At 34.2% G+C, this 10,303-nt stretch overlaps 2 protein-coding genes across 2 annotated transcripts; one reads left to right on the top strand and one right to left on the bottom strand.

The window, feature by feature from the left end:
* The first annotated feature begins 803 nt into the window (after positions 1–803).
* Positions 804–1,723, top strand: LOC111994692 (probable F-box protein At5g04010). The gene has a single exon (XM_024026576.2). The coding sequence runs from the start codon at positions 884–886 to the stop codon at positions 1,661–1,663; it is 780 nt and encodes a 259-aa protein (XP_023882344.2). The 5' UTR covers positions 804–883; the 3' UTR covers positions 1,664–1,723.
* A 4,467-nt stretch (positions 1,724–6,190) lies between these two features.
* Positions 6,191–8,179, bottom strand: LOC111995614 (aminopeptidase M1-like). The gene is made up of 6 exons (XM_065760361.1): positions 8,008–8,179; positions 7,810–7,924; positions 7,659–7,726; positions 7,479–7,553; positions 6,583–6,660; positions 6,191–6,402 (listed from the first exon to the last, which is right to left on the bottom strand). The coding sequence occupies exons 1-6, from the start codon at positions 8,137–8,139 to the stop codon at positions 6,223–6,225; spliced, it is 648 nt and encodes a 215-aa protein (XP_065616433.1). The 5' UTR covers positions 8,140–8,179; the 3' UTR covers positions 6,191–6,222.
* Between the last annotated feature and the right edge of the window lie 2,124 nt (positions 8,180–10,303).

The raw sequence follows: 10,303 nt of genomic DNA, 5'->3' as shown, positions 1-10,303 counted from the left end.
TTGCAATCCAGTGATATCCTTTTTTATTAATTATTTTAGCTAAATAAATAAGTGGGCATCTATTAAAGAGGTTTCACGTTTCAAGGGAGTCCCGAAATTTTTTTTTTTTTTTTTCATTTTTCTTTTCCGTTCTTTTTTCTTTTTTGGATTTAAGTCTTTAAGGTTACACCTACGTTCGGAAGATAATAAAAATTCTAAAATATTAAATTGAATGTACCTTGACTTATAAAAATGGCTTGACTGGATGATTTAAACTCTTAACTTAACCACCGGTTAATAGGTCCATTAAAATAAAACATACTCTTAAAATAATGATACAAACGTAACTATATTCCCAACAAATTTCACAATTATTAGAACGGTATTGTCAGTGAATAATAGGCAGAATTAACAATCATATACCTACTATTTTTCTCTACCTCCGCATCAAAGAAATTTGTTACCAAAAAATAAAAGTTGAGATCACGCTGTTAAGAAAGTGAGCTGACTAAGTTGAAGAAGCCAAACTTAGAAAATAGGGGAATGTGAAGAACATGTGTTTCCAATGCATAATTTCAGTTGTTTTGTGTGCTTATATGTACTGTCGTGTGTAATAGATTTTACCCTAAAAACAAACTCATGAAAGCTACGCGTGCACTATTGAGTTCTTCACGTGTACACCATCCAAAGTAACGTGGCAACTCAACCCCATGCAAAACACCCCTGCCCTACACGTTTCAACCTCACAAGCACACAAGACCCTGCAAACAAATTCAAACCTCACATATAATTAACTGCACAAACCGTTTCTTTCTCTCATAAGATCGAAGTTTTAAACACAAAAGCCAATAGGGGTATCACAGTCTTACAAAACAAAAGGCAATTGAATTTGATTTTGATCCCCATGTCTCTCAATTTCCCAATCACAACACCCCCATGGGAAGTCCTTGCTCTTGTTGCTCACTACCTGGACCCAAAAACACTAGCCATAGCCTCATGTGTGTGCAAGTCTTGGTTCATTTCCATGTCCTCAGACCACCTTTGGAAGCCAATTTGCAACACCCATTTCCCTAACCTACACTTCACTGACTTGGGTGAACAAGTTCGTCATGTTCCATACCATCGTCTCTATGCAATTGGTCACGCTGCGGCCAAGCGCCGAGTCCAAACCCCATGTAAGCCTAAACTTTCCCTTAACGATCTTGTATTCTCTATCAACATCCGTACAAAAAGCTCCAACATTGTCACAATTGCAAAACCGGGTGAAGAACTCATCTTTGATCCAAATGAGGTGTTCAAATTCGATGTTGACAATGTGAACTACGAGTGTTCCTCTATGGCTGCGGCCTTGCAGGATGTGAAAATTACATGGAATGTGGTTTTGAGTGGGTGGAAAGGGGTGTTTACTATGATGAATTGTGAAGGGAAGGTGAGCTTCTCTCCGGGGGCCGAGGGGTGGTTTTCAGAGGAGTTACCGTCTCCGGGTTGTTGCTCTGGTACGGTGGCGAGTGGTGTTGTGGCTGATTTGACGTTGGGGTTTTGTAGTAGGAGGGAGAGTGGTGTTGGGAAGGTTAAGGTGGACAAAGTGAGTGTTGGGATTTTGAGTATTGTGAATTGGAGGTATGTGAGTGTTGATGATGGTCTAAGGTACTTGCAGCATTTTCTTGTTCCTTGTGATGACTAATTGTACGGGTAATTTCACTACTTTTTAAATTTTATTTAGTAGAGTTCCAAATGGTAATAATTCTCTCGCAGCCATTTTTTCACTGCATTTTCTTAATTCACGTACAATTTCATGTTTAACGTTTTTTTTGGGAGTGGCCTAAAAAGGCCATTACAAGGTTCTCCCTTTTACCCAAAAAAAAAAAAAAGTTGTGGATTTTATATATGATGAAAAAAATAATAATTTGAAACCTTCCGTTTGGGCTTGTGATTGGTTGAAATACCAAAATATTAAAAACCTCACATCACAAATCTACTTAACTCTTTTGTAAAATATTTTGCCCGATGCAATCAGCGCATTCATTAAAATAATAATAATAATAATAATAAACAAACTAGTAAATTCTGAGAAATAATTTGGGTCAATTTACTTACATCCCACAAGGCATAGACTAATCCTTGGTTTATTTATTTATTCGACAATCAATTGTAATCCTTAATTAGTCGATACTTGATAGTATTGATACTTAGTTGATACTTGATGGTACTGATAGTCTCTGATAGTATTCACGGCACAACGAAAGAAAAACTATCTTTTATAAATCTAAAACTGAAAGCGATTTGTCGAAAAAAAAAAAAGGCACTGAAATTCGGAGTGTGTGATTTGATTAGCAGTTTATTTATTTTTGCAACATAAATTTTTTTTTTTAAAAAAAATTGTTTTCCTAATTGGGCTACCCACAAGATCTTTGAAAAAATAAATAAAAAATAAAACTTTTCCGCTGCCAGGATTTGAACCTGGATTGAATCCATAAGAATTGCCAATGTGCTACAGCAGATTTTATGTTCTAGCGTATCGGTTTTTATTTTATCTAATGGATTTAAAAAAGCTGAAATACAAATAGAAAATGTTTTTCACTTTATACCCTATATTTTATATTATAGTGTATTGGTTTTTATCTATATTATTGATGATGCTACAAAATTATACTACCTCAAATTGTCCATATGGCTCGTCTACAGAAAGAGAAGAAAGATAAGAAAAATGAGCATAGCCAAGTTGTGTCATCCTTTCTTTGGGAACGGACGAGTAACGTCTCGTCCGTGTTTCCTTTGGGGGCGGACGAGAATGGTCTCGTCCGCCACAAAGGACGCACGAGTAAAGCTTCCTCGTCCGCCGCAAAGGACGGACGAGTAAAGCATGGCCGTGTCATGGCTCGTCCACCCTTAATTAGGGATAGACGAGCCAAGCACCCTTAACCATTGAAAAAGGATGGAAACCTCCATTGCTCGTAAAGAGGCATCGGTTCAGATGAAACGACGTCTAAGGAAGTTACCTCCGATTTTGATGAACTCCTTAACAATAGGAGCGGTTATCAGAGCCAGTAACCGTTCCACGCACTATATAAACGTAATCCTGCGTAAAGGTAAGGCATTCAGACACTTTCTTTACTTTTGGCCTAGAGAAGGAAGAAAACACTTAAACATATTCCCTCTCCATTTCAGCCTTCTAACTTCATCATCGGAGGGTTATAGGCCGGCCTCCACCGGTCTTCACTCTGATTTGGTTTTGGTTTTACAGGACCCAGTTCTCAAAATTGACGAAGTCTGAAGATTTCCAACCCACTGATCTTCCAGAATTATCATATTATTATTTAAGGGGCTTCTCCTGTTTGGATTTTTCATTTTTTTTTAGTTTAAAAATGCCCTTACACCCTTATGTGTAAGCAGAGACAAAACTAAAGGACAATCCGATAAAAATGCAACTCTAACTCCCACTAAAATATTGCCTAAAAAATAGGACAACTTTCCTATTAATTTTCAAATTGATTTATTCATTTATAAATTAGATTTTCAAAATAAAATATATATATAATATATATATATATATATATATATATAATAAAAATAATAAAATAATACAATTTTTTTTCCTACAAAATAGGATCACTAACAAAAAAAGAGCCTTATCACACACGCAAAGCACATGTGATGAGGCTAGTTTTATCTAATGGATTTAAAAAAGCTAAAATACAAATAGAAAATGTTTTTCACTTTATACCCTATATTTTAAGTTGCAACTTTTTATTTTAAACCCTATATTTAGAAACTAGCCTCTGAGCACGCGCTCATGCGTGTGCTCAGAGGCTCTTCTATTTTTTGAGTAAGGGTTAATTTAGAGAATTTATTTTAATTTGAAATTATACATTTTTCAATCACAAAAAAAAAAAAAAAAACTAGGGGTGTGATAAGTATTATGCATTTGTGGGTGAAATAATTTTTTTATCACACCCTTATATCTTTTTGTGATTGGAAAATGTAGTAATTCCAAATTATAATGAATATAAATTATTAATCTCTACTTAAAAAAATAGAAGAGCATCTGACTTAGAGGCTAGTCCACTATAACTTGAACCCTGTTAACTTGTGACGTGAACACCTAAAATATAAAATATGCTTAATCTATACTACTACTAAATTAAAATTGTTAAAGTTAATATTCATTCCTTTTTATTATTAGTACTAAATTTAGTCTGATATTTGTGGGCATATCTAAACTATCTCCCTCTCTTTTCTTTTTTTCTTTTTCTTTCCTAGTGAAGTATAGAAAAAGATACTTCATTTGAAATGATTCATTTATCCAAGTTTTTATTTACACCTCTTTCCTCAATTGCTTCTTATATTTTTTTAAAAGAAAATTCGGATTTATTTATGGGGGTTATCAACTTATTTTTAATCCTAAAATTTAGTCACTTACTACACATCCATAAAAAAAGTAAAAAAGAGTTTAAATTCAAGATTTAGTAACTACTTTTATAACCAAGAAACTGTACATAACATTTTTTATGGAAACTTGAGGCTCTTTTTTTTATATTTGGATTTAGTGTTATAATTTTTCATTTATCTCAATTTGGGCTGCTACATTTTCCTATCACAAAATTGATTCCCTTATTTTTAAGAATGTTCAAAGGTTAGCAATTACACAATCATTGAATTAAGAATTCTGAAAACAATTAAACTAAAACTTTATCTAAATGAATATATTGAAGTACTAAAAAAATGGCCAGTGAAGTGCTAAAAAAATAGGATCTTTGAAAAGTAACTAAAGCATAGAAAAGAGAGTGTAAAAGAATACATCAAGTGAATGAATGAAAATATGGATTACCATTGAACTATGATCTCTCAATTGATCCACGCCCATCTCTGAGACTCAGCAACAAAATTGTAAACCAATCCCCATAGCCAATTCATCACCACTGTGAGGAATAGTTCTGGCCTCCATCCATCCCTCACCGCCAATGTATGAAAGTCCAGTTAACAGGAAATTTGGAATTGTGAATGAGTTGAAGATTGAACGTTTAAATTTCAATTTGTAAACTGATGGGAGACTGCAACAGATTTATGAGGCATTTTTTTAGGGGGAATTAATGGACGTATTTTTACTACTATATCCTCAATTGTTTTCACTTATTAAATGTTGGACGTGAGGGTATTTTAGATAGTTTAATGAGACATTTTTGTAGGGGCAATTAATGGATATATTTTTACTGCTTTGTCCTCAAGAGTTTTCACTTATAAAACGTTGGATGTGAGGGTATTTTGGAACAAAAAAAATTCGGCCCAAACAGGGGTATTCTCTTAAATAGTAGTATAGATATATAAATAGTGATAATCTCAAAATAATATACAATTATCAATTAGTACTGAAATATTTCGTTCTTTGGCCAAGTCAAAACAGTCTTAGGATCAAAATTTATTTCTTTGGTTTAGAATGTATGATAAAGTGTCACCCAATGGATATTGCAACCTAGTGGGTGTTTGTTATATATATATAAGTATATACAAAATATTGTATATATATATATATATATATACCTATTGACAAAATAGGTTGCAATATGTAAAAGGTTAAAAATTGAGATAATACAGTTGAAGAGACAAATTAAGGGCTTGATTCTTTTCTCAATCGATTGAGCCGCTATATCGATCAATCGAGCCAGCTTGATTCATGGCTCAATTTCTGGATCAAAACCTGTGTAGGTTGATTTCTTGACCTTTCTATTTTTTTAACACCTGCCTTGATTGTAGGTTGATCAATCGAGTCATCAAGCAACTAAGGGATTGAAGTGTAAATTTCGATTCATCAAAGTTTAAGAATATAGTTTTGTGTGTGTGTGTGTACAGAATCTATCATATAATAGTTTTGAAGTGCTTTTTATGGATTGAAGTGTAAATTTCGATTGATCGAGGTTTGGGAATAGAGTTTTGTGTGTGTGTACAAAATCTATCATATGACAGTTTTGAAGTGCTTTAAATGGCTAGTATGTATTGTGAATGTTAAAATCATTCAAAGTGTTTCTCCAAAGATGCCTTTTGAAGGCTATAACCCCTTTGGCTATAAATAGTGATCTATATTCATTTATGAACGCTAAAACCATCTAAAGTGTGTCTCTAAAGGTGCATTTTGAAGGGCTATAACCCCATTGGCTATAAATAGTGATCCATTGACAACAAAGTTTCGTGCCTCTAAGCATTTTGTTAACCAATCATTTTATTGTTTCTTCATTGTATTACACAAGTTTATATAATTTCCATAAAGGCCCTGGCAAGTTCATTCTGTACCTCAATCCTATAACTCTGAACACAATATGCATTGATGTGAACCCTTTCAATGCTCTGCTTCAAGGTTCTAGCAATCTTGAAGTTAGTACGGCTTGCAAAAAACTCCTGTATTTCTTCAGCCTTCTCTGACGAGGCAAACTGGGGGATAAATATTTCGAACAAGAAAAAGAAAAAAAAAGATAAGCAGTAACAAAAACTAACTAAATGCATTTGAATTTAAATTTTATTTATTTTTAATTGAGATACAAAGGACTATACTGATATGTGAGAAACTAACAAGTAACAACAGAAGAGAGGAGGAGGAAGGGAGAGACAAACCGGTGAGACAATTGAACTGATGAAGTGAGTTATTAGATATCCGGAACCCCAGGTTTTTGAAATATGCTCCCAGTTATCCTTTATTTCATTCACATTTAAAAGCAGAAAAAAAAATGCATTAAATAACAAAGAGGTATGCATCAATGATGAATGTATTCATGATGAACACAAGAATAGAATAATAGGGGATCAGTGCCAAAGTAAATCAAAACTAGAAAAATAATCTAGAAAAAGAATTGTTCATTCATGTTATGCATACTAGAAAAAGAATTGTTCTGAGTCTAGACTAGCATCATGTAATTTCTGAGCAAAATAAATTAAAACTGTACTTGTGTTAAAACTAGAAATTCTGATATAGATGTGGCATAAAAAATGTGTGAGATATTAAAAAATCTAAAGCTCCTACAAGCTATTTAGTCAGTCCACCTTAAGCATGTAAGTCCTCAGGACCTGTTACCTTCACAACAGACAACTTCACCTTCTCTGGAGCTCCGTTATCTGGTTTTGATCATTCAAATGGGATCCCACAAATACTAGAGCCTTAAATCGCAAAAACTAGGACAACACCTGAGGCATAGGGACCTTAAAGGTTCAATTGCAGCTCTTCCAAGAATTTTGTCTTCTTTGGAGTCGGGGAAAGGTCTAAGGTCAAAGGTCTACCAGGTAAACCACAATGCATTTTTTTCTACATGAAAGAAGGCGAGTGCCCTCTACCCTTTACACGCTTAAATTCCTTTGTTTTCCTCAAATCCACATGCAAAATCTTAGACTAGTCTCTTAATTTTTTTAGGACAATTTGATCAATGTAAAACATGTATATACTGCATGCACATGAACGGTTGAAATTCTTCAATGCAATGTGATTTTTGCATTTTACGTTACAACTGGGGTATTACCTTCAGCCATGTCCAAGCTGTTTCCCTTCCTTCCCTACTAACAGCAAGTCCAAGAACAGCATCTTGGGTACGAACCTAGATTGAATGGGAAATAAAAGCCAGCATCAGCATCCCAAGCTCCATCAGACCATTATATATCAACATGTATGAAAAAATCTTGACCTCCACAATTATATATACCTCAGAAGACAACAAAATGTTGAGAGCTTCAAGAGTTATGTTGGGATCTGGAGAAGATGTTAATGAACCTACAAGCACAAAAAGCGACATGTCTCCAACATACTAGAGAGATCAAATTTTTTGCAAAATTTAAATAATGATGTGTTATTACTTAGAATGCGTGCTTCCTCCTGGCTCAAATTAGTCTCTCTGTACACTCTCAAAAGAGATTCATAACCAAATCTGTTTGAGGTGCTGACTCTTCGCATTACAGCCACATATACTGCCTGCAACCAGAGCCCATTAGAAAAGTTGAGAAGTACTGTAGATGGAAAAATACTACTGATTGACTAATGCTCTTTTTACCAACCTTTCTTATGTCAGGATGGAGGAGTGGTGTATTTCTGTCATCCAAGAATGCAAGAAAACGTCTACTTGCTTCTTCTAGTGTCAGATTATGTCCAAACATAGCAAGGGCTGTCAAAACCTCTCCTCTCAACATTGCATCTAGATGGCTCTCACCTGGCTTAGGCTCCCAACCAAGCTTCCTGCAAAGAAATTCAAACATAGAAGAAAAAATTAATGGAAGAATGAAATAAAAAGAAAGCTAATATTGCTCAAAGTGTTTTTTTTTTTTTTTTTTTTGATAGCCATCACAATGGGGGAAGGGNTAATGTCCACTGAGCTATAAGGCTGTGGGCTTTGCTCAAAGTTTTTGAGTGATCATTATTTGGGTTAGTGATGCACACTTGGTTCCCATTAGCATCTAAGGTCTGATATAACTCGTTGGTGGTATGCAACTATCAAGTCAAAGACCCTTCCCCTACAACTTTTCCTGGCATCCTACTTGCTTCCTTAGATATTTATACATATTACACGACTTCAGGCATGATCTATAAGGTTTATTCAATTTAATTATTAGTACGTATGACAATCTTTATCTTGAGTAAGCATATGTTGAATATCTCTAAATAAAAAAAATAAATATGCATTTACTATTTTCCAGTCTCATTATGTATGAAATATCCACATCCTAGATCCAGAGGTAAAAATTTGTCTCTATCACTATAAAACTCGAAAGAGGAATCACAACGATCCTGAAGTGACTTTTTCTTCTTCCTAAAAGCTCTCTTTTTACCTTCTGAAACATTTAAACTTTATTTCCTAGATTTTATGAAAAAATACCTATGTCTGCTATTTACTAGCAATTAGCATCTCTATTTAAGAAAGAAAAAGATTGACTAAATTTAGAAAATGTCATATATATGGGTGATTAATCACCTCTTAATATTATAATTATTCAGTATATAAAGAAATGATCTCTTATGCTCTAAATAATGTTACATCTTATAGGGTTTTCTCAACCAAAATGAATATAATCAACTACAAGGATATCACTATATCGAAAAAACTGTAGACAGAACAACCCGAATGACTTAAAACAAGACCACCATAGGAATTTGAATTATTTGTATATAGGACAACTTACATTACTGAATGCAGGAAAAGGTTAATAAAAAAAAATTTAATGTCGACCGGTGACTCTAGGGCTGCATCAGCTGTAATTCTTTCAACTTTATAACTCATCTGTGAATAGAGGGACCAGAATTAGTACTAAGAGCACAATTGATATATAGTTAAGTCTTAAGCAAGAGTTGAACATTACTTTGATTAAATTAGATAGTATGGTATATTCAAGTTCCTATTATAAGCATTCAGCAAGGTAAAAAATGAAGTGAAAGACTTCTGGCGAGCCATACAAAGGGCAAATGAATCATCCAGGATGCCTGTTAAACGAATGAGTTGTGTTAAGTGCTCTTTTCAACCATCAACACATAACATCATGAGATAAAAGCTGGTGTGAGTAAAAATATCAAAACTACCAAATCTGTCTGTTGCAGATAAGTATTTGTTCTCTATTGCATTTCGGAGTCTAGCTTCAAGGTCCTCATCATATTCAACCCTATAGAAACCAGTCTGATTGACATTAAGTTTTCCCAAGCAAATGCTAAATTGCTTTCATCACTCATGAGCTCTTTCATATCAAGAGTTTCAGAATTTTTTTGCAGTAGAAAATTCTTGCGCACATCATATGAGCCGCAGCATAATGTTATTGGAACAATCCGTTGGCCATCCCCATGGGTACCACTTGCCAAAAATTGTGACTGCCATTATTTCATTGATTTGTATGAACCCAGTAAGTCCTCAAAATATTATTAAGTGAAACTCATTACAAAATAAAACAAATTGGGATGCAACAGGGTTAAAATATGTTATTTCCAGGAAAAAAAAAAGGGTGAAAGAGACCAGACACAAGAAACCTGCTCAAACATCCAATTTCTGATCTTTGACTTTGACAGAGAGGACTGGGTACCCTTTTGCTTTGTCCATGAATTCATTAGCTTGTTCACAGGCTCACTGGATCCCTCCTCAAGTGCAGCCCATAAATCTTTTGTCTTTGCATTCAAGCAAGCAAACTTTTTTACATATGAAGCAAGTGACCTCTGATTGCATATACAAATTAGAGGGGGGAGGAGAAGAAGAGGAGCAAAAAACAGTTACTTAAAACAAGGGCGGAAAAAGAATTTACAGATGCAAGAAAAAAATAATTAACTGCCGTACAATGAGCAAGCTAATTGAGCTTCTTAATCCAAAGAATAGATTTG

This window comes from Quercus suber, unplaced genomic scaffold (genome assembly GCF_002906115.3).
Source record: "Quercus suber isolate HL8 unplaced genomic scaffold, Cork oak 2.0 scaffold_363, whole genome shotgun sequence".
Taxonomy (NCBI): Eukaryota; Viridiplantae; Streptophyta; class Magnoliopsida; order Fagales; family Fagaceae; genus Quercus; species Quercus suber.
The sequence above is the reverse complement of the archived record's forward strand: the minus strand, read 5'-3'. Positions and strand labels throughout refer to the sequence as shown.

Bases quoted from the DNA above. Each gene is read 5' to 3' on its own strand.
- LOC111995614 (XM_065760361.1), bottom strand. From the start codon at position 8,139: ATGTTGAGAGGAGAGGTTTTGACAGCCCTTGCTATGTTTGGACATAAT. The intron at 7,925-8,007 runs GTTGGTAAAAAG...CTCTGGTTGCAG, and splicing joins TCCATCCTGACATAAGAAAG to GCAGTATATGTGGCTGTAAT. The intron at 6,403-6,582 runs GTTTGTCTCTCC...TTTATCCCCCAG, and splicing joins TCAGTTCAATTGTCTCACCG to TTTGCCTCGTCAGAGAAGGC.
- LOC111994692 (XM_024026576.2), top strand. From the start codon at position 884: ATGTCTCTCAATTTCCCAATCACAACACCCCCATGGGAAGTCCTTGCT.